At 34.8% G+C, this 25464-nt stretch overlaps 1 protein-coding gene across 1 annotated transcript in view; it reads left to right on the forward strand.

Annotated features, from left to right (window-relative positions):
- FAT4 (FAT atypical cadherin 4) overlaps positions 1 to 25464 on the forward strand; it is a 215263-nt gene that overhangs the window by 154569 nt on the left and 35230 nt on the right. Inside the window, exons 6-9 of the mRNA XM_063458418.1 lie at positions 2089 to 2263; positions 15999 to 16179; positions 17617 to 17864; positions 18863 to 23212. Of these exons, the coding sequence (XP_063314488.1) occupies positions 2089 to 2263; positions 15999 to 16179; positions 17617 to 17864; positions 18863 to 23212 (4954 nt within the window). The remainder of the gene's footprint in view (positions 1 to 2088; positions 2264 to 15998; positions 16180 to 17616; positions 17865 to 18862; positions 23213 to 25464) is intronic.

A 25464-nucleotide genomic window follows, 5' to 3' on the forward strand; every position in this document is an offset into this window, starting at 1 on the left:
CACCGCTCCTGCTGTGTGTATATGGACAAGTGTGTAAACAGCCTGAGTGAAAAAAGGGACTCAGACCTGACCATTGCAGTGTATAAAGAATTATAGGTGTTGATCCTGAAGAAAGTCCCATACAGAGGACTGAAACGTTGATTATTTTTTAAAATATGAACAAATAAAGGTTAGAACTTTTTAATTCCGTGAGTGCTGCCACCTTTTTGGATATATATATATATATATATATATATATATATATATACAACGATATTCTTGGCACTCACCCCTCAATGAACATCAATGTTACAATCTGCCTGGGTGCAACCTTGGCGTCAATATGTATAGAAAAATAGAAGAAAGGTGCACTCACAGGTCTTCATCCAAATGGTGTTTTATTCTTAGCTGTGGTTTACATGTGTAGTAAAATCAATCAACGTTTCAACCCCATACAGGGTCTTTTTCAAGATCAAACTAACCGTGAAATAAACATGAATATATAGGCAAGTAAATGAAATGAACTTACCTAACCGGTGTGTGGAAACAAACTCCCGCTCGGCCATCCGAAACCCGGAAGTGCGCTCGTGTGACCACGTGAATGGGCGTGATGACGCGGGTACTGTGCGTCGTTGCTAAGCAACATAATCAACAAATCCTCCGTGAATCTTTATTTAGCCGCGAGCTTAACAACAGCTCTCGGGGGGATCGAGTGAATGTGTGAATTAAGTGCCTATTATGATAGGAATCAAACTTATAGTAATAAGAGATCCCTCAATTTAAAACATAACAAACAGGAGGATGTAGTAATTATGTACACTTTGAAAATCTGGATATCAATTGTAAGACTAGGACAGCTGGAGCATAAATAACTCGTGAATCAAGTGCACCTATTATACATGCAGTGTCAGTGAATATGCAAACAAACAATCCCAAAAACCCAATGCCTCCAACAAAACCTAGAGAAACTAACCAGATCTATAATGCCATATTAAATAATCTGTAGAATACATATTTGTATGCATATAAATTAATCAGATGATTACAACAATTTAATCCACCATTATGGTATACTACAAATATTCCTATGAACATAATGTTATTATTATTGACTTAATTGCAGAACATATCCTAAATCCCTACTGTATGATAGTACCATGCTAATGTGAATATATCTCTCACAATTGAAGAACTATATTTACAAGTTGAGAATAGGCTGTGAATCTGTCTTATCCAAGACTAGGTATCCAATAAAAACAGAGCTGTTACCAACGTAATAGTTACAATCTAACAATAACCCACACCATATATAAACTAAGCGAAGAGGAGAACCGATCCATGAAAATCTATAGTTATGTCATAACACATACAATCCTCTATCCACTTGAAAATGCTAAGATCTAAACTTCTTATAACAATCCTGGTATATGGTCATGTCATAAGAACATCGAGTAAGTATTATATTCATTTAAACCTCTGGGCGTGACTGTGTCCAGGGTAAAGATCCAATAAGCTTCCCTTTGAAGTAGTGCTCTAGATCTGTCATCCCCACGAGATAACGGGGGGACATGATCTATGGCCATGAACTTCAGTGTGGGAAGTCTGTGTGAAGCTGCAAGATAATGTTTGGCTACTGGTTTGTCCGTTCTTGAATCTCTGAATGCTGTCATAATGCCAGATCTGTGACCGCGGATGCGATCCCGAAGGGTAAGGTCCGTTTTCCCTACATGGGAATAAAACACCATTTGGAGGAAGACCTGTGAGTGCACCTTTCTTCTATTTTTATATATATATATATATATATATATATATATATATATATATATATATATCATCAAAAGAAAGCGTTATTTACTAAATTATATTTATGGGTGCACTTAAACAGAAGGGGCAAAATTGTGGGAGAATGAACTCATGCCAAAAAGACCTTGGTCACAAATGTGTCGTATCTCAAAAGAGCCTTGGCTTTAAAGTGGTTAAGGAGAAATATCTAGCAAAATATGAAATGGCATAAATTTGAAAAACAAATTGTATAGATTATTATAATTTATTTTCACAATGCTTAAGGACTAATTGAAATTGTATTTACATATATTATTTTTATTCTAGGTTGTAGCAAGGGATGATGATCAGGGGCTAAACAGTAGATTAACATATGCTTTGGCTTCTGACAATGAAGATGGGGCCTTTAAATTGTCTTCAAGTGGACAGCTGAGTCTAATGAAAAGCCTGGATCGTGAGGTCAAAGAGCAGTATATCTTATTAATTACAGCTGTCGATTCAGGTAAGGTCTCAACATAATGTTTACAGCTATGGCAATTAATCTTAAACATTTTTATTTACATAGGAGGAACATTCATAACAGCCCTATTTTTCATTTTCGTTAAGGACTATTTATATTTATTTATGTACTGCTACAAATTTCCAGCCTTGAGACTTATTGCACGATTATTTTGACAGAGACTAACTAGTGTAATAAGTGAAGAAACTTCTGATCGCAAATGTGTAGTCCAAAGGGAAATACAGTATATATTGCTCAATAAACCTGAAGTTTCTTTTCTGTCAACTTTTATTATCGGATGGTACTAGAAGCAATTTTTTTCTAGTATAAAAGCGTTATAGATCTTGTCCATCCAATAAAGCTTAAATAGGGCATGCACAGTACGTCATGTATTATAGAAAGTTATTTTTGTTCAGTATTCAGTAATAAATGCAAAAGGCAAAGAATTATATATCGTAATAATAAATTTATGGTTTAAAAGACAAAGGTGACTTGCTTTCTGCACAATTAGCTGTGCCTGGATTCAATTTAACTGGAGGTGAATCAATATGAGTGCAATTGAAGGACCCATCTTGAGAAATGTACTATATTACCCAACTAAAATAAATGGCTGGGAATGGTGAACTGTGTGCCCCCTCCATAGTTAACATTTAGAAATATGTCTCAGTGTTGAGAAATGAAAAACATTATTATGTCTAATTGATGGAGGGAAGAATTTCGTAATTGAATACAACCATTGTGTATGTACCAACTGATATATAAAAAAAGAACCATAACCTTTGCACAACCTTTTCCCATCATTATATTTTCATATAATTTCAAATAATATTATAGCAATTTAAATAATCATTGTTATTTTAATATAAAGATAAATATAAATGTAAAATAGCTTGTAGTTCACTAGATGTGATGGCATGAAAATTTTGGCCTTTAATGTATCTGTCCTCCATAAATGATTCCCATCTGTACTATCTATGTAAATTAGAGAGAAATGGTATTATCCCCTTTCAAACTAAATTGTCTGGCATATTTCAGCTGAGAAAACAAAGTAACAGCAGTTAAAAGTGAGCGACCTTCTTTTTGCAAGCTAATTTATAAAGTTTTCCATGCAGTTGGCTGGTTCATAATCCATTCCATAGTATGCAGACAGATATGTCCTTTTTTAATGCCTTGCAGAGGATTTACGGGGATCTGCAATGTTTAAAGCCATGTAAAGAAACCCCTGGTTAATGTTGACATAAACAAGGTCAAAAACTCAATGATTTCCCCCTCCTTTTACTGTATTATGCAATTGCTTTTAAAACCACTCATCTTTTTTTCTTTTCATTAAAGGTCCACTATAGGCACCCAGACCAATTTAGCTCAATGAAGTGGTCTGGGTGCCAGGTCCCTTGTGTTTTAACCCTGCAGCTGAAAACATAGCAGTTTCAGAGAAACTGCTATGTTTCACTGAGGGTTAATCCAGCCTCTAGTGGCTGTCTCACTGACAGCCGCTAGAGGCGCTTACGCGATTCTCACTGTGAAAATCACAGTGAGAAGACGCTGGACGTCCATAGGAAAGCATTGCGTAATGCTTTCCTATGGGCGGTTTAAATGCGTGCACTGCTCTTGCCGCACATGCGGAATCAGATCTGACGTCGGCAGGGGGTGGAGAGTTCCCCAGCACAGAGGGAGCCCGGAGGGAGCACAGAGGGAGAAAGGTAAGTGGCTTAAAGGGTTTTAACCCATTCAGCCAAGTGGGAGGGGGCCCACACTGGACAAAACCCAAAGTGCAGACTGTGTTTAGAGGCCTCTGAGACAATCCAGCACATAGTAACTTTGATTGTGCTGATATTTAAAAATGGCTACAATATTGGCTGACCTAATGGTTAAGCAATATTTGGAATTTTTGCAATGCCAATTCTGAGTTTTCAAAATTAGATTATTACATTTAATGGAATATAAAAATATATGAAGTGAGAGAACTTTTGTAATGACTAATAGTAATCTTGTTCCTTTTGCAATTGACAAATAGCTTACGCTGCCATCACTACTTTTGGTAGTAGTAGACAATGACAACGTGTTAGGTTCAATGTGCACATCTTCCTTAACTAGCAAGCCTATCTCACTTACTCTGACTCTCTCGATGCAAACCATGGACTGTATTATTAAGTCTGTATCTCCAGTTTGTCAGGCTGATGGATCAGGGTCCCACTTTTCACTTAGTTCTAAAAGCACACAGGGAACTAGCATCAGTTTGTAGCAAGTAGCAATGCATTCATTTAGAGCATTGAGTAGCTCTTTTAGCCTTCTGACCACTGCAGAGAGATAAAAGAAGAAATACCTTTCCCTGCTTGAATGATCATAATCAGCCTCGCACATGCGCATTCAATATGGTAGTAGCGCACTAGCGCCATTTTGTTTACTGGCAAAAGTGCCGAATATGCAGACGTGCGCACATGCACACTAAATCAGAAGTGCACACATGCACACTAAATCCCTCACATGTACACCCAACTATCCATAAATGTAAAGAGAAAAAAAATACTAAGTTATAGTTGATATAACTACCCAAAACTTTATCCAATAAGTAAATATCCACCATTATATAATCATATAAATGAGGACCCTTCACCAAAGGGAAATAATAAGCAAATATACACACAAAAAAACACCATTAAATAAGTGTGAAATATATTTATTATGGCTCTATCCAGTGCAATAATATGCTATAAGGACATGATAATATCAAGTAGACATTGCACATCACGGTAATATTATACAACTCTTAACCCATTACATAAAGATTCCACGTATATTTTGCTCATTATGTGGAATCAACACCTGCCCCACCAAAAATTAGAACACCAAAACTGTGCGGCAATTGCTAGCAGTAGGACACTGCACTAACCGTAGCCACCGGTCTTAAGCTAGGATGAATGAAGTAGGCTATCAGAGTTTGTGTGAGTGCCAATGTGGCAAGAGGGATTTTTTTTTCTTCTTTTTCTTTTGATAATACATTTTTATTTAAAATGTCAGACATTGTCAAATACACTGATAGCATATAGTGACCATGAAGCATCATGAAAATTAGCAAGATCACAGTGTTTAAGATGATACATTAATCAACACTCCAGATATTTTGAGAACATAAAATCTTTAAAAAAAAAATTCAAAGGGCAATTAAACAACGAGCTATCTCTCAATCCAGTTAACCCCCCCTTTCCCTTATCCTCTCTCTCCACAAGGAAGAGAAAAGGTTTTTACTGGGGTTACAGAAACTTGGAGAAATTATAACATCTAATGAGATAGGTGTTTCTTGATTCTGGTTACCTAGGCCGGTTACCTAGGACCTAGAAACAGTCAAGCAGTCAAGCTGTGAGACAAACCCAGGTTGTAATTGTGCCATTGATCCTATTGTAAGACTAGACTGGGTTTAAAATATTGGATAGCATGCAAATAACTATTATTTATTGTGACTCAGGTATATATATGGCTATAGAGGACACTCCACCAAGATCATTAGAAATCAGATAAAGAAAACGTTTGCTGCAATGTACAATATTCTAGCAATTTACAACACTTCAAATATTCTAACAACAACAATAATAATAATAATAATAAATACAATTTCTTGTCAACATGGCAGAACATTTAAAAAATAAATAATAGCATTCCTTTTATATATCAATTCCAATGCATGTGAAAAAAAAATGTTATATATATTAACATTCTTGTGAATGGTGCTATTAAAATAAGCTGTACACAATTCTATAAATTGTCCTCAATCCCCCCTTGGAAAACAGTAAAAATGTTATTGTTACAAGAGCAAATGATCATGCTTTTAGAGGTGATTAATGATGGGTTGTAGTAATGGGACCTATTCTTGAAACATCTGCACATTATTTGCAGTTTTGGCTCATTCCTTAAACTTTGGCTAAAGTTCTGTGATTATGGTCATAATGCAGTGATCAAAAAAATGGAAATACAAAGATTGTTTCTATTTTTTTTTTTAATATCATTATATTTTCCAGTTGAATATCATTATATCATAAATATCATTATATTTTCCAGTTTTAATTGTCTATTTGGCAAGTCTGAATTTAAAATTCTGAGCCTCCAGCTTTTTATGCTTGTATTTTTTTTTAACGTGCTGTTCCATATTTGACCTCTAAAGCAGGTGTGTAGGCTTTTTACAGGTTGATCTATTCTAGCTTTACTAGAACCTTTCTTTGTTTATCTGTGTACTTCCCAAACTGGTTAAAATATGTTTCATTGTGTTTTAGATCTTCTGTGCTCAATGGTTGAACTTACCACTCGTCCTGCTCCACTACAATCTAGTTCACTGTAAAGAGTATGGAGTGTAACGATAACCAAATTAATAGGGATGTGCAAGAGCAAAAAATTTGGTTCGGCACTTCCGAAATTCGGGTTTTCGGCAATTTGGGACTTCAGCTCTTCGGTTCGGCACTTCCAAAATTCAGGACTTCGGCAATTCGGCACTTTGGTTCGGTTCGGCACTTCGGGACTTCGGCACTGTGGGACCTCAGCACTTTAGGAATTCGTGACTTCGGCAATTCCCTAACCCTACCCCTAACTCTACCTCTAACACTAACACTAACTCTACCCCTAACACTAGGGGTAGGGTTAGAGGAAGGTTGGGATAAGGGGTAGCAGTAGGGTTAGGGGTAGGTGAAGGGTTGGGGGTAGGGTTATGGGTAGGGTTAGGGTTAGAGGAAGGTTGAGGTTAGATTCTTGTCATCATTATCTTAATTTTCCCTCCCTCTTTTGCCACTTTTCAGAAACCCAGAGCATTTTGGCACTTCCGAAATTCGGCACTTTGGCAATTCGGTTCAACACTTCAGAAATTTTGCAATTTGGAAATTTAACACTTCGGCAATTCGGTTCAGTTCGCCACTTTCTAAATTCGGCACTTTGGTAATTCGGCACTTCTGCAATTCATACATTCAGAAGCAATTGAATGTCTGAATTGCAAACCGAAACGAATTGCACGTCTACAAATGAATTTCTTATGATAACCCTGGTAGACATCCAAGATCAAACTACCCAAAATCCATGTTTTATCCACTCATTTCCGCAACGTTAATAATTATATCTCTCATTTATAACCTGCAGGTGTACCCAAATTGTCAATTCTTAAATCCTGTTCCGATGACATGGTGTAAAAAAAATAAATGCTATTCCATCATTCAAGTGTGAAAAATTTCAGAAAACTATCTTTCAGTATTTTGTATGTGTTTGATGGTGCAGTTGCAGTGAGCAAGACTTTAAATAACTGTTTAGCTAAGCTGTACCTTGCTTTGTGGAAAAAGCCAATGGGAAAATCATTCTCGTTTTCTCCATCTGGTTGAGACTAAGAAAGATAGGTAAACATTAAGTCCTGGCCATCTGACAGGCAATAGCTCGGCAGCTTTGTTCATGAATGTCTTTAACTCTTTGAACATTTTGTTTCTGGGGAAAACACTTGCATTCCTCCAATCATCATCCCTTTATTTATTGGTTGCAGAGATATCGAAGCACACATCTGGAGACCTGCTAACATCCAAGCTCTACTGTTTCACTGTAGGATTTACATATAGCATCCAAAGAAGTGTTTAAAGAACACAGCTGTATCCAAAACATCTTTAGAGTTTGCTCCTATTCATACTTGTATCAGAATGCACTCATACAATATTAGCCCCAGGTATCTCAATTACTATACGACATATGGTTATTCGTATACAGTATATGGTTACATTAATGCATCTAAACTCTCAAAATCCTGTACATCGAGATGTAATCATGGAAAACACAAATACATCAGGAGGTGTTTTCTTTCCCCTGTTTATATTTAATTAATTACATATTTTCATTCAACACATCGCATAGGCGGTCTTTTGTATAAATACACCGTAATTAATTGCACTAAAATGCAACGCAAAACACTATTCGCAAATCTCCATGCTCAGACTTTTAGAAGTAAAAAAAAAAATAACATTATAAAAATCATATAAATTATTATTGTTATAAAATATATATATATATATATATCAGCATTTAAGCCTATTCTTACTTTCGTCTTTTTGAGTTCTCCCTTCCTCCCTAACTAAGCCTGGCTTTCCTTTTAGAAATGTCAAATATAATTTACTTGAAATATTGGATTATGGATAATTATTCCACTCTTCTATTCAAATAAAAGGATTTAATCTGTCCAGTAATTGTCAGTAAAATGCATCCATATTTAAAGCAATTATTTTGAGGGAGGAGGACGAGGGCTTGTAGTCAAACATTGACACACCAAATATTATATTTCACCATTGAAAGCACTCCACAGTATAAAGCATTTCACAGTACCGAACAATGTTACAATGTAAAAAATACATTTTCCAAAAGAAGCATCTCTACTGTGCCTTAGCTACAAAACGTCTGTAATTTGTTTACAGTATTACAATATTATAGAAAACATTATATTCAAGTATGTATGCTGCAGGTGGTATAAGAGAGAGGTTTAAATTACTTCTCCTTTTTATTGGCTATGTCAATATATTTTGCAGAAAGAGTCATAAATCCTGATTTAAAAAAAAAAAACAACAAACGTAAAGTTTCCCCTAAACTCTTTTCATTTCCTTAAATCTTAATAAAATATTGAAAGGCAGAAACACCATAGTAAACCATAGGGAAAAAACATGTAAACTCGACCTAGTAATTAACTATGTAGTAAATTTGTTACAAAAAGGACAACCTGTTTTGTAATGTCTTTATAGTTTTCAATATCATATAGATTTTTATCAGAGGGATATAAAATCAAATTTTTAGTTTTAGCCTTTTCTATATTTATTTTTGTTCTAATTACACATAAGAGAAACTACTGATTCTTTGTTTTATATTTTAGCTAACATGTTCAGCCAACATCCAGACTAGTGTTTTCACATTTAATTCTTTTTTCTCTTAGCCTGTTCCTGGTGAGGTACTGTGTGAGTCTTTCTTTGGCACAGCATCAAGCCTCATAATTTAGCTAGTCCTGGACATTATTTGATGTGTGCCTATAGAGGCATGTAATCCACAACAAGTCATTTTAATCATTTGTAAAATGTAGTATTCATCGCTCACAAGGCGCGCATTGTAAATTCATTTCCAGAAGGAAAGACGGCTTTAAAGATGATTTTTTTTTTCCGATGGATGTAATTTTAGATTGTTTACATTGCTACTTTAGGTTATAATATAGGACATTTAAGCTGAGCATAGTAAAACAAACACACTTCTTGTAAAGTATCAGATATAATTCTCAAGTAAATTTGCCAATTTAAAATGAAATGTGGTATCCTCCCATTCTATACGACAAAACATCTGGGTATAATTTTATTGATGCTCTATGATCACACAAAAATGGTAACATCAATGAAAATTGAATTGATTAAAATATTAACAAAGGGCACAATTGAAATATTTACTAGAGGAAGGTCTGCATCATTTATCTTACTTACCATGCCTCCAAAGCTTGTTCTCTTCCTTGTAGAAAAAGTTTCACCCCTTGCAAAAAGAGAATACCTTCTAAAAACTTTCAGGGTTCTTCACAAAATTTTGCATTGTAAGGAATTCAAAATGAACTTTTACATTTTTGTAAAAAAACAACAACCGGAAAAATATCTCATTTTTGTCTCACTAACAAGTTCCATTGTATGGCTTCTGTCTTGCATCAAAACGTTGGTCAGCTCTAATATAGTTATTGAAATAGTTTGGTTAGTAATTGCTCCTACTGAAATGTCAAGATTGAAAATTTGGTTCCTTTTAGTTCAAGTAAGCATTGTCTCCATATTCATTTAATGATGTACTAATATTGAGTTAGGTGACAATAGCATCTATACCCCAACACATACTTGAAATCAATATTTATACTTTTTGGTAAAATATGTTGATGTTATTATTATAGGTTTGGCATGCAGCTACAATAACCACTCATTGAGATTCACCTTAGGTTTTAATCCCAGTATTTTTTTACTCTATCATACTCTATATTCTTCATAGAAAAAAATTATGCTTGTTTCTTTTCTATAGAAGGATATATTATGTAGTGATGTGTTTCTTATTGACTCATAATATTTCAGGATTGATGCTAATATTTATTTGGATTTAACTGAAAATTCTGCTGTCTATAAATTTCTCATAAACCAAATATCTTCGGTAGCAGAAATGCATTCTTGTATATCACATGGGTAAAGAAACTCTGACGCTAGCTAGTTATTTTTATGCTGACAATTCTCTATTTCATTTTATATAATTTAGATAATTAGCAGATATGCCAGAGATTAACAGACAAAAGGCATTGAATATTAATCAGCTCGTAGACACCATTGTATTATCAAACCCAAGCTTAGAGCAGATGATTTGTCTAATTGAATTAGAGTGTACTGTAGTATTGATAGTGCTATGTACGCTTGTAATAATCTGTTTGTGTACTAATGTGATCTACCAGGGTTATAGTGAATTTAATCTGAATGAGACTAAAACAGTCAAACTGTGACCATAGGTTTAGATGGAGAATCTCTTCAAATCAGCTGGTTTAAATATTGCTATTCAGATTTAATTCAGTAAAACTTTTCTCTTCTTGAATTGATATATTGACACGCACTCTGAAAATATTGTTGTAGGTGAAAATAAAACGTTTTAATGGTTGTTTATGCATAGAAGGACTGGGTTCCTATTTTCTTCTCATGTTCATTTTTATATTTATACTGAAACCTTTGTGTTCCGTCCGTTTAGTTTTTGAAATGTCTTGATTCTGGGAAGTCCCTTTTTCATTTTGAGTCAAAAAATGCTAATACATGAAACATTTTAAAAGTGCAAACTTAGCTTTTGTATCAAATTTTAGTGAGCTCACCGTTAATCACTTTTTTTGTAGCCATTTGGGCTAGTCACTGAAATCACAACTGTAAAGTATAATTTGTGAAACTAATTTCTGACACTTTTAAAAAAGATGGATACATTAATTAAGTTACGTTTACAGATTGGTTTAATAACATGCTCATTATATAGTATAGTTCTTGGATATATAATTGAGACAGGTGTAAGAAATTAGTTTCACATATCATGCTTTACAATTGTGATTTCAGCAAATAGCCGAATGGGCTGCATGGTGGAAAGATTATTCTCAGAACTGACTAAGGTTCAGCTCACTAAAATCTGATTTAGTAGCCAATCTTTTAAGCAGGATCTCATAATCTTATAATCTATGGATGGTGTAAAGCATGTCAAATCAGTATAAAAGCTTGCAATATTGTTAAATTAAGCTTCTTTTTCCAAGTTCTACATTTGCCCAGATCTATTTTTAAACATGAACTAATTTTAAATTATTTAAAATATATTCAAATTCATTACTTATAATGTACAACTATTCATTGTGCATATCTACTTTTTACTATTGTTTTTGCTGCAACTCCAACTTAACTACGTTTGGATACTGTATTTTGATCCATGTTTTTGAAAATGTGTTTTGGTAAGCTTTCCCTACATTTTATTTTAAAATTCCCTTGCCGTCCCTATTATTTTATTTTGTTTCGTGTTCATATCCCAAAATCATACATGTAACAATTTGGCACAATTTTCAATGAAATATATGGTACTTAACTAAAGGACATTACCAGTGAATGTGTACAATGAAATGGGTTGTCATCCTTATTTTTAATTGATTTTAGAGTTGGATGTTCTAGATGTTAGATCAGGTGCTTTTGACTTGAACCTTAGCTCATTCAAGCAGTAAAATGAGGTTAGATTCCCAAGTTAAAAATTTCATTCAACTTTATGGAAATCAACAATTTTGAGGTCAACCATTAAGGAACTCCCAACATGTTCTTTGTGATATAAAGCCACTTAAATTATGTTATACAAAGTTACTTCCTGCCTACCTACAATAAGACAATAATAATTACTAACATTGTTAGTAACAGCACTCCCATGCCATCCCCTTTATCTCATCTTGCTTCAATTAAATCATTATATTAGCAGTAATAATCTTCTTGTCTAATTCTACTCGCTGAAGCTTATTTAGAAGCATGCTTCTTTCGAATTAGCCTGTAGCTTTGTTGTAATATAACTAAAATAAGATAATTAGCTTTTCTTTTCTGCTAATTGTCTTTGCTGGGTAGAGGATTTATTTAAGAACAATACGAAATCATCATAAACAATGATGAAAATTCTAATTATAGTAACAAATGCAGTATAAGAATTAAGGCACTAAGCAAATAATATGAAAATTGGGTAATAGTCAAAGCTTTTGTTCAATATTTATTTATAAAATATTTTACCAGGAAAGATATATTGAGATTTTTCTCGTTTTGAAGTATGTCCTGGGGTATAAATTAATCCGTCCAATCTAAACACTTTGGTCACATGCATATGGCAGATAAACCCATTTTATGTTTCATTCAATGTTTCCATTAAAAACTTGGTTACATCTGTGAAAACAACTCATTTACATCTGCTCCAACGAATCGTACATCATTCACTGTGATTTAATGAGAACTAATGTGACATTCATTTCGTTCTGCTCAAATCCCACTTATTTATGTTCGAAGGTATGACATTAGCCTTTCATAGCAATTGTGCGTGCAGTATGTATATTCAAGCACACAAGTGATCTTCATGTAGATTATTGTCTAGGGATACTTAAGGAAAGATGTACTGGTGGTCCAATGGTAAATGATTAAAATCCCAGTCCTCGGGAGTAACTGCTGTTGCAGTGAAATACAGGATTCTGGGAACAGAGCCTGACCAAGAAAAATAGAATTTCTTACCACAAATATGATATTGGTATTAAGCTCAGACTACATAGTTAAGCAATTACCTACTTGCTGATTTTCTGTGGATTGGTGACTTCATTTGCAAATGATTATTTTGCTTACTCTTTTACTCTTCCCACCACAGATATTAGAATAATATAAAGTGTATATATATATATATATGTATGTATATATATGTGTGTCTTAGGACAACTTTGCAGTAGACATCATGCAAGTTTGTAAATATATGCTAAGCACAAGAGATATGTCATGTAATTTAAAAATAAATTAAATTGAGAACTGCTGAACTATTTTATAATATGTTAACACACAATATAAAAGTAAATTAACTGGGAAAAGGTAGGCACACTATACAAATGTCATAAGAGTGTTTTAGCAGACACAAAGAAGCAAAAATAGGGTGCTTACTCAAAGGCCTTATTTCCCCAAGGTCCTAAACAATTATTATTATTATTATTATTTTATTATTTATATAGCGCCAGCAAATTCCGTAGCGCTGTACAATGGGTGGACTAACAGACACGTAATTGTAACCAGACAAGTTGGACGCACAGGAACAGAGGCGGTTGAGGGCCCTGCTCAATGAGCTGACATGCTAGAGGAAGTGTGGTATAGTGACACAAAGGGTATAAGTAGGGGTACGAAGTAGGTTACTAGAAAAGTGTTCACTGAGAACTTAGGTTATTTTTGACAGTTGCAGGAGATGAGTCATGGAGTGGGGGGAAATCTATAAATAATGAAGAATGAGGAGCACAACCACGTGATTAAAAAGCACTTTATTGATAGGGTCCAAAAAAGCAAGTATCCCAAGAATCTTTTTATCCCTGACTGGTACAGGTACAATTTGAATGCATACTTACTTCATGTGTATTGGTTTCCTTGGTGACCATAGCCATGTGATTATGGTTGGGAGGATCTCAATCAATGTGGGTGGCCACCCTTTACAATCAGGTGTTTTTCATTTACTATTGGGTATATAAAGGGGTTTCTTTCTGTTGTACAATATCCTTCTTGATAAAGGCATTTAAACGTTGGGGGTTATTTTTTTTACTTTCTCTTTTACTTTTTTGGAATGGTATCATTGCCTTCTTTAATAATTTATCATGTATATTTGTGACTGGGGTACATTGTATATATTTTTTGTATTTTTATTGTGACATTGTTGCTAATGTTTTTTGGCTTGCATCTTGGGATACCTGCTATTTTGGACCCTATCAATAAAGTGTTTTTTATTCACATGGTTGTGCTCCTCATTAATCATTATTAACACACAGCATAGACACGTTATCCCCAACGTCCAACAGAACAGCATTAACCAAAGTAAAAAATGACCTTGTCATGACCAAAGCTAATTTCCAGCCCTCCTTTCTCACTTTCCTGGATCTTCTGCTGCCTTTGAAACAGCTATTGCAAACACATCACTCCTTTGGCATCTGTTGCACTGCACTTTCGAAGTCCAAGTTGAATATCTCAGACTGTTCTTTCAGCATTCTTTTTGCAGGCACCTGCAACACCTCACTATTTCTTTCTGTTATGAGGTACATCAATGTTCTGTACTTTTACTTAAAGCAATGTTTCCAATGTTTTTTGTACCAAGACACCATAACGAGAAAACAATGTCCAAGGCACATCTGCTTTTCTTTCTTTTTGCCTTTATCAGCAGTTTATAAATGTCACATTTACTTGAAGCTACTAAAGATATTTGCAAACTTATAGCTAAAGTGACTTATCATTTTTAATTACCGTAATTGCCAGATGGAAATTCCAAATTTAATCTTGGTGCTTTCTAAAAACATATTTTTTAGGACTACATTTACAGCCCATGTCAGTGTATTTTTGGAACACCTTTAGTGCACCAGAACAATACCAACAGCAGCACAATGAAAAAGTGACTGAATCCATCCATCCTTAATGTCAGAAACAACCAAAATGCTAATCCACACATTAGGAATATCCCTTCTTTACTGCTGAAAACCAGCTCTATTGGACCTGTCTGTTTGTAGCTTCTCCCTAATCCAATACAACGTATTTAATTTTCAGTCATGCCTTGTTCATTCATCAATTTTTCCCCACTACATTGGATCAACCTCATTTCCATGGTAAATTAGAAGCCCTGACAATACTGCTTTCTGATATCTTACAGTGCTCCCATTTCAGTAGGATCATGTCCCACCTATCTATTCCCACTTGTGCTTCTTTCCAAAATCTTTCCCACATATGTCTCTCTTCCCACATCCATGTTTGTGTCTCTCTTTGCCATTTCCACTTGTAAATCCTTTCCCGATCTCATGTCCATAACTGGCTTCAGTTGTTCCAATAAACTCTACTGCTCTATCTAAACTAGAGGCTCTCTCTCTTGTTTCTCCATTTCTTTGTAACATTCCACTACCCAGCATTTGCCAAACCCAGCAGTCCACAACTTTGAAGTACTATTAAAGCAATATCTGTTATATGAGATGTCCCATTAACAACAAGGTGGTAGTGTGGTATGTGTATTGCATTGTCAGAAATTGTCTGTTTTCCTCCTCTCATATTGAAAGCATAGTGGGAAAGGGAACACCTATCCTATAATATTAAGAACGCTGCTTCAACATCTGTTTACTTAGTGCACGTTTGTATAACTTATGAAACCTATAAAAAAAATACCTGCTAGCACCATATAAACAAATAAGATCACTAAACACTTGTAATATAGTGACACAAACTGGATCCTCTGACCATCCCAATATGCTGTTCAGTGAATAGAATGTGAAGCTAAAAATTTACTTTTTTTCCCAATATGTCTATGTATATTCAGTAAATAAACATTCTATTTACTAAAAGTGAATTAAAAGTGAATTTCAAATTAAAGGACCCAAAATTTCTTGTTTTCAAATTTAAACAAAATCAGCAACATGGCAAACAACAAAGAAAAGCTAATTTACTAAAACATGAAATAATAACATTTAATTTTATTTTTGCAGGGACCCCATCTCTTACTGGCACGGGTACCATCACTGTGAATGTGGATGATATTAACGACAACAAACCTTCCTTTGCTTTAAATCGACATATTATAAGTATTCCAGAAGATGCACCTACTGGAACAGATATTCTGCTAGTTAACTGCTCAGATCCTGATGCTGCTTTAAATGGAGTTATTCGGTAAGTAATGTACAATTATTGTCCTGGCAACATACATCTTGTTAATCTTTTTCGGAAATGTGCAGAATCTTTTCCTTGCTTACATTTAGCTCATCCCACTTCTCTTCAAATGGTTAACGTTTTTTCTTGCTAATGATAACCCCATGCTGATACCCTTACTTACTTCATGTGACAATACAAAGTTTAACGTAGTTTCCATCATTTTTTTCTTTCAAGTAATGAGAATGTTAAGTAATATTGACAGGTTGAGCACTGCCTACCGAGTGCAAGAGTTCTGACTAATCTTTTTCTGTTTATTAATGATGTAGCCTTTACTGGCAAGGTTACTGAGTTGGCAATATTAAATTATATGAATAATAAAAAATAAAAAAAAAATAGAATAAATACAGTAACATAGCTTAGACAAAAATCAGTGCATATTACTTAAATATTATTTGTCTTAGTAAACGGCAGCACCATTTAAATTTGCAGTATTTTTTTTTTCTGTAGCTACAGTGATATCATAATCATAATTGATATCAGGAGGAGGTAACGCCAAATCTTTTTCCTTTATGTATTCTTTTGCCATCATTCTTGTATATTTAATAAACTGCAATAAAAAAAGCTAATTAAAACTGTAGTTCTTCTGATCACAATGCATTTAAAACCTGGATTTGCTATTTAATATTTCATAAGGCAAGTTATTTGCTTTGGACAAAACATATTACAAAGGAGGATTCATTTGTGATCACTGTAATATTAAAGTAATTTGAAATGATCATAGAGCTTTGTCTTAAGCAGAAGCACCATTAATAGTACATTAAATCTCTATCTCATCTTACTATTCATTAGCTGAATAGCCTCATTTTAATGAACTCTTTCCAGCGCTACCCGGTTTAATGTTCTGTCTTGGGGTTTTCTGCTGTCTAGAAGTCATAACAGTGTTTTATGATCCCACAATTAATGAAAAATAAACATATTTGTCAGCTTGCAGAAGCATGTTTATTTGAGAAATGGTCATAGTTATAGATATTTTAGAAACGGCCATAGTTTACAACATTTTAGAAACGCTTCTCATTTTAGCCTCTGTTTCATATATTGAACAAAAAAGACATTATTGTGATTTGGTTTAAAGATGACGCTTTTTAAGAGAGGTTATCAACCTTCTATGGCGTTCCTCAGGGATGCTCACCAAAGTAGCCTAATTACATCCCTATACTAATTTTTATCTAAAAAATGACGGCCCCTTAGGTCTTGTAACATGGTTCTTGCAACTGCTGTAACAATTGACTGGAGTCAGTGCATTCCTTGCTGGAGGTAGTGGTCAGAATGAAAGGGCATGCATCTACATAGGTTAATGCTTGTTGTTACACAGGCCCAGTGACAATTTCAGTTTTGATTTTTAATGATACAAACATTGCAAAAATATATTGTGATTTTATTCTTGTTATTTTACAGCTATAGTTTGATCGGTGGAAACTCCCAGTTTACAATTAACCCATCCACTGGTCAGATCATCAGCAGCTCGTTGTTAGACAGAGAAATGAAAGACAACTACACTTTGTTTGTTGTGGCAACTGATGGCGGAACCCCTGCATTGTCAAGTTCGACAAATGTGACTGTAAATATTCTTGATGTGAATGATAACCCCCCAAGATTTTTACATCATCCATATGTGACTCATATCCCTTCACCTGCATCTTCAGGTGAGAATATTTCACAAATAGAATTTATGTATATAATTTGTTACCAATTGTGCTTTAGGGACGTGTTTCTCTGGGATAAACAATCTGACATTGGCTTTATTTTGATAGCTGATCTGCCTGAAGTATTTAAAGCAAAAAAACTCATTACACAAAACACCAAGAAACAAATAATATACTGCTTTTAAAGTTGTTATAGTGAAACTATTTCAAAATATTAATTTCAAGACAAAGGTTGATGTAATAACTTTCACTTTATGTTACTCCTGATGTATGTCTGTAAATATACAGCGACGAGGTTCACAAATTTCAAAGCAAGTTAGCTAAAGTACTCAAAACAGTGTCTGGCCCTGCAGTAATTAAAACAAAAAAAGTCATTTGATGATCCAATCCAAGAGCAAATGTAGATATATCCATCAACAATTAAAAAGCTAAGTTTTGCTCTGGTATGAAATGTTTTCAATTCTCTCTGTATCATTTGTGGACAGTTATGAAAGCATAGGAGCAAAACACTTACTAAATGGAGAGAACCAGAAGGAAATTCACAAATCAGCCATGAGATCATGATTCAGAAGTGAAGTACAAAAACGTTTTTCATCATTGTGTCCCCAGTTTGTGTCCCCAGGTAGTTAAGTTTCAAAGGCCATTGCCAGATCTTCTTACATCTCTGAAAAACTCATGTAGACTCATGTCACATTGTAATTTATAATATTTTAAAGACATTGTTGAATTTTATTTTACTGGCTTTAGCCTTTTACATTGTCATTGTACGTATGTATAATTCAATCTTTTAATGGCTCTGTAAATATTTTGTTGTAAATTGCATAGCATCCTTTTTTTGTAGAACATATTTGTTGAGGAAAATTATAGCACTAACTAGTCGTCTATATTTGTGTGAACTTTTTCCACTTCTTTCAGATTAATTAGTAAAGATCTTTGTCTTAAAATATGAGTAATTTCTGTTAATATTATACTGATTATATTGTTCTCTTTACTTTCAGACTCCTTTGTGTTTGCTGTTACGGTTACCGATGAAGATATTGGTTCAAATTCTGAACTTCATTTTTCTCTAAGGGGCCGCAATTCTGATAAATTTCTAGTTGATCCAATAAGAGGAGCTATTAGGACAGCAGAATCATTAGAAGGGACTTCTGAAATAACATTCTCTGTACATGTAAAAGATAGTGGATTTAATTCCAAGTCTGACTCCACAACAGTGACTGTGAGATTCGCAAACAAAGCTGACTTCCCTACAATAAGAGCTGATCAGAAGACTTTTACATTTCCTGAAAATCAAGCTGTGGGTACACTTGTCTCCACTCTGTTTGGTTCATCATCAAGAGGAGGTTCTTTGTCTTTCTACATCGCTAGCGGCAATTTTGGCAACACATTCCATATAGATGAGTTAAGTGGACAGCTGCAGATAAGAAATCCACTGGATTTTGAAACTATTTCCAAATACGTGCTTTGGATTGAAGCTCGGGATATGGGCTTTCCTCCATTTTCTGCCTATGAAAAATTAGAGATAAATGTTCTTGATGTCAATGATAACCAACCACAATTTAAGCAAGATCCGTTTATATCTGAAATAATGGAAAACCTATCACCACGGAAAATACTTACTGTTTCTGCTGTAGATAAAGATAGTGGATCCAATGGGCAGCTTGATTACACCATAGTGGATGGCAATAAAGATAATTATTTTCATATAAATCGAGGTACTGGTGAAATAAGAAGCACCAGGTCATTGGATCGTGAAAAAATCTCTCAGCATACATTATCCATTAAAGCTTCAGATAAAGGAATGCCATCACAAAACTCAATAGTGAAAGTTATAATTAATGTTTTAGATGACAATGACAATGCTCCAAGATTTTCTCAGATTTTTAGTGCGTCTGTTGCTGAGAATGCAGCTTTGGGGTATCTTGTTACTCAAGTTACGACGTCTGATGAAGACATTGGTGCAAATGCTGTCAGTAGATATACAATCATAGATACAAGTCTTCCCTTCCATATAAATCCCAGCACTGGGGTTATTACTATTAGCAGACCATTAAACCGAGAGGATAACGACCGCTACATTGTACGGGTTTCAGCTCATGATTCAGGATGGACAGTAAGCACAGATGTGACGATATTTGTGACTGATATAAATGACAATGCTCCAAGATTTAGCAAGCCATCTTATTACTTAGACTATCCAGAGACAACTGAGGCTGGAACTAAAGTAACACAGGTATTTGCATCAGACCCAGATGAGGGTCTCAATGGACAAATATATTATTTTATTAAATCTCATTCTGAATTCTTCAGAATTAATGCAACAACTGGAGAAATCTTTAACAAGCAGCATTTAAAGTATCAAAATCCCAGTGTGACAGGCAACATTAATATTAACAGGCACAGTTTTATCGTAAGTGCTTCTGATCGAGGCAACCCACCAATCATGAGTGAAACTACAGTATCAATCAATATTGTTGACAGCAATGATAATGCCCCACGGTTCCTACTGAATAAATATTTTACCCCTGTTGCTAAAAATGCTAAAGTTGGTACAAAATTAATCAAGGTAACAGCAGTTGACGAAAAGGATTTTGGTCTTAACTCTCAAGTGGAATACTTTCTTTCTACAGAAAATACTCACGGCAAATTTCAGATAGACAAAGAAACTGGCTGGATTACAGTGATTTCTTCCTTAATGATGGATATAAACAAAAACATTATGATAAAAGTGATTGCCAAAGACAAAGGGAAGCCACCATTGTCATCACAGGCAATGGTCAATATAACTGTCACTGAGGAAAATTATCATACTCCAGAATTCTCTCAAAGTCATATAAGCATAACAGTCCAAGAAAGTCATGCAGTGGGTTCGGTTATCAGAACTCTGTCAGCAAGGGATAGGGACACTTCAATGAATGGAATATTTACATATAACATCAGTTCGGGAAATGATGCTGGCATCTTTGCAATAAATCATTCCACAGGGGCATTATCTCTCTCACGTAATCTAGATTTTGAACTGTGCCAAAAACACGACTTAACTGTAAGTGCAATTGATGGAGGATGGGTAGCTAGAACTGGATACTGTGTTGTAACAGTTTTTGTTAAAGATGTCAATGACAATCCTCCAATATTCACTGAAGATGAATATTTCCCTACTGTCTTGGAAAATGCCCCAAGTGGCACAACAGTATTACGCTTAAATGCCACAGATGCAGATTCTCCCCCTAATGCAGTTATCGCATATTCAATACAGTCATCAGACAGCGACCTTTTTGTTATTGATCCAAATACTGGAGTAATCACAACGCAAGGGTTTCTAGATTATGAAACTAAACAAAGCTATCATCTAACAATAAAGGCTTTCAATGTGCCTGATGAAGAGCGTTGCAGCTTTGTCACTGTTGCTGTCCAACTAGAGGGAACAAATGAATATGTGCCTCGATTTGTATCAAAGATGTATTATTTTGAAGTCTCGGAAGCTGCCTCTAAAGGAACACTTGTTGGAGAAGTATTTGCTAGTGATCGTGACTTAGGTATTGATGGCGAAGTGCATTATTTAATATATGGCAGTAGTAGAAAAAAAGGGTTCCGGATTGAGAAGAAGACCGGGAAACTGTATGTATCTGGTACACTCGACAGAGAGAAGGAAGAAAGGATCGCATTGAAAATTCTAGCTAAAAATATTGGGAACATCAGAGGAGCTGATATTGATGAAGTAAATGTGAATATCACTGTTCTTGATGCAAATGACCCACCTGTTTTTAGCTTGAAGCAGTATAATGTGCAAATCAGTGAAGTAGTGCCTCCAGGTACCCATGTCACGTTTGTAAGTGCCTTTGATTCTGATTCAGTTCCTAGCTGGAGCAGGTTCTCCTACTTTATTGGTTCTGGTAATGATAAAGGAGCCTTCTCAATTAATCCACAGACAGGACAGGTTACTGTTACTACGGAATTGGACAGAGAAATAACTCCTATATATAACCTTACAGTGCTAGCCATTGATTCAGGAACCCCTGCAGCCACGGGAAGTGCAAGCTTGTTAGTATCTTTAGAAGACATTAATGATAATGGACCTATCCTGTCCAGCACCGAAGGAGAAGTAAAGGAGAACCACAGAGCAGGAACTCATGTAATGACTTTACAGTCTTCAGATTTGGATCTACCTCCAAACCAAGGTCCCTTTACATATTATCTCCTCAGTACTGGACCTGCAACCAGTTATTTCAGTCTCAGTCCTGGAGGAGTTCTCACCACAACCAGAGAAATTGATAGGGAACAAATTAGTGAATTCTTCTTATCTGTTGTCACAAGAGACTCAGGGTTTCCACAGATGTCCTCTACAGGAACTGTCCATGTAAAAATTGTAGACCAAAATGACAACCCATCTGAGCCTAGGGCAGTTGAGATTTTTGTTCACTATTACGGAAATCAGTTTCCTGGTGGTGCTCTAGGTAGTGTAAAACCTCAGGACCCAGATATCTTGGATAGCTTTCACTGTACTCTAACATCAGGAGTATCAAATCTCTTTAGTATCCTTGCAGACAGTTGTGATCTCAATTCTCAAGCAAGGTCCACAGATGGAACCTTTGACCTCATGGTTCACAGCAGCGATGGTTTGCACAGTGCAGTTACGAATAATGTTCGAGTTTTCTTTACAGGATTCAACAATGCTACAATTGATAACAGCATACTTCTTCGAATAAACATACCAAACTCTAGAGACTTTTTAACCAATCATTATCTCCACTTCTTGCGTATTGCTAGTTCACAACTTGCTGGTCTTGGAACTGCAGTACAAATCTACGGAGTGTTTGAAGAAAATAATCGAACATTTGTTATGACTGCTGTGAAACGAACTAATAACCAGTATGTTAATCCCAGTGGAGTAGGCACCTTTTTTGAAAGTATTAAAGAAGTGTTGTTTAGACAAAGTGGAGTATGGATAGAATCAGTAGACCATGATTCATGTACACATAACCCTTGCCACAATGGTGGGAGCTGCATGAGGAGGCTTGCTGTAGGTTCATCAGTAAAAATCCTTGAAAGCATACCTGTAATTATTGTGGCAAATGAGCCACTCCAGACATTTGTATGCAAATGCATGCCGGGATATGATGGGAATTTGTGTGAGACAGATATTGATGAGTGCTTACCATTGCCATGCCATAATGGTGGGACTTGCCACAACTTGGTAGGAGGATTTTCCTGCAGCTGCCCAGATGGTTTTACTGGAATTGCATGTGAACGGGATATTAATGAGTGCCTTTCCAGCCCATGTAAAAATGGTGCGGTCTGTCAAAATTTCCCTGGAGGATTCAACTGTGTCTGCAAAGCTGGCTCCACAGGTAATTTACAATACCCATCTTTGTAGACTAAATTGTAATATAAGGCAAACAGCGATGAAAGTTGACTATGTTAGTACACCAATCTCAGAGAGGAGGATAAAAAGTAAAATTATGTTTTCCAATTACAATCCTAATGGACAGTTTTGTTTATGTGTACCTTCCAGTGGGAAGTATTTTATTAAAAATAAGGAATTTAGGCTGCTGATAGCAGCCATGTGTATTGCTAAAGTGTAAGGTTTCTAAGATCTTCACCTAGTGATAAATATTGTTTGGAAATGGTCATACAAACAGAGATTGCACAGCAGAAAATATTACTGTTCTATTTTGATGCAGTATTATCTCAAATGCCATGTCGCAAAAAACTGTCAGAAAAGTAAGATGTAGCTTAATATATTGTAATGTAATTTTACATGAATGCATCAAACCACAAAAAATATTGATCCAACTAAATAATTATATTAATTATGTTTTAGGCACATAGGAGAGGCTATATATATTCTTGCTGGGAAATTATCTAAACAATGATGTTTATGGTACCTGGAATATTCTTTATAAACCTGATACTATCATAACCCACATTTATACACTGAGCACAAATGGATTAATGAAAGTTATAGTACACCAACCATGAACAACAATATCAATAAATTGGTATAACTTTACAGAGAATATAATTCCAAGTATCACTTTTACTAGACAAACTAAGTAAATGCATAGATTTATTCAATGACATTAGAAAATATATTATTATAAGTTTAGAGCGTTGTCTGCACTGTTTACAAATTCCATGCATGCTCATGTTTGGCAAGTCCATTTCTAGCTACCATCTCGGTACAGTAGTTGATTGGCAAGAAAGTTTATATTTTAATTTATTTATATTTGATGGCAATCTAGACAGCACAGTAAATAGAATAAATGTGTAACTACTTAATGACACCCTTGTCATTCACATATGTTGTAGATAACGGGTACAGTTTAAAATGTGGCCACGATTGTATCTTTAGGTAAACCCAACATGTTTTTATGGACTATAAAATAAACTGGAACAGTACAATCTTATCAATAGCATAAGAGCACTGTCCCACCAATTCTCCCAAGTATGTTTTACGTAACGATTCTGCCTTTAATAATGTAAGAGTAGATAGCATAACAATGTTATCTACATTTTCAGATACAATTCAAGCATATATAAATTTTGAAAAGCTGTAAAAAATTTTAGTGAGTTTGTCACCTCTGTTATCAAATGTACAGATTTACTTACGATGATGTTCATCTATAACAGTTCATGAAAGTTCAACTCTTGCATAGAACTATAGTCCCGTGAAACAAGGCATAGACAAATGGATGTAAAAAATAAAAAGTAAAATCAAACATCAATTAGTATTATTAAGTATATAATACAAGCAGACATCCATGTCAGCAATGAAGCAAGCCAAAGTTCAATAAGTTCAACTATTTCAGATCACTGTGAGAACATGGTAATATTTAGCTGTATGAGTTTTTTTTCTATCAGTCTATCAATCTATCTGTAATACCCGGCATAGTAAATATATTCTTTAATCAAATTGCCAAAGATGTTCATGTTTTGAATGCTTCTAAATCTCCATGGATGTTAGTATATGACAAATCGGAACCATATTGTTAGATAATTTCCCTGTGCACCCAATGATTCAATGTGATAGACTTCTATACTTCAACATGTGGAATAACTATTACTCTGCATTGTATGTTAGAATAAAATGTTCACTGTACAAAGGTTTCCTGCAAAAATAAACAGTGTATAAAAATGTAACAGGACACACAGCTTCACCAGCTGCTTAGAGCAACGTTGTCCAGAGCACCACCTCAAACCACAGACTCAGAATAGTCCAACCCTCAAAGAGTGTATTAGAGCACCTTTATTCTGAAAAAATATGTTTATATAATAATTGTATTCTTATACAGTTGACATTTAGATTATTGAAAAAGTGAATGTTATCTTGTGAAAGTTGTCATATCCAGAATGCACAGAAATAAGAAATAACTTAATATTTAACATTTCCCTAACATAATAATGGTTGCATAAATAGCGTTTTATCACTGCAGATTGGTACCAACATGAAGGTAACTGGAAGTCCACTTTCAGAAATGTCAGTGAGCAAGTGTTTCTTCTTATTGGATACCATTGGCAGTGAAAAATATGTGTTTTTCTTGTGAAAATGGTACCATTCTAGGAGTCAGATTTGAAGCTAAGATGTTTCTTTCAATAATCT

Source organism: Pelobates fuscus, chromosome 6 (assembly GCF_036172605.1).
Source record: "Pelobates fuscus isolate aPelFus1 chromosome 6, aPelFus1.pri, whole genome shotgun sequence".
Classification (NCBI taxonomy): Eukaryota; Metazoa; Chordata; class Amphibia; order Anura; family Pelobatidae; genus Pelobates; species Pelobates fuscus.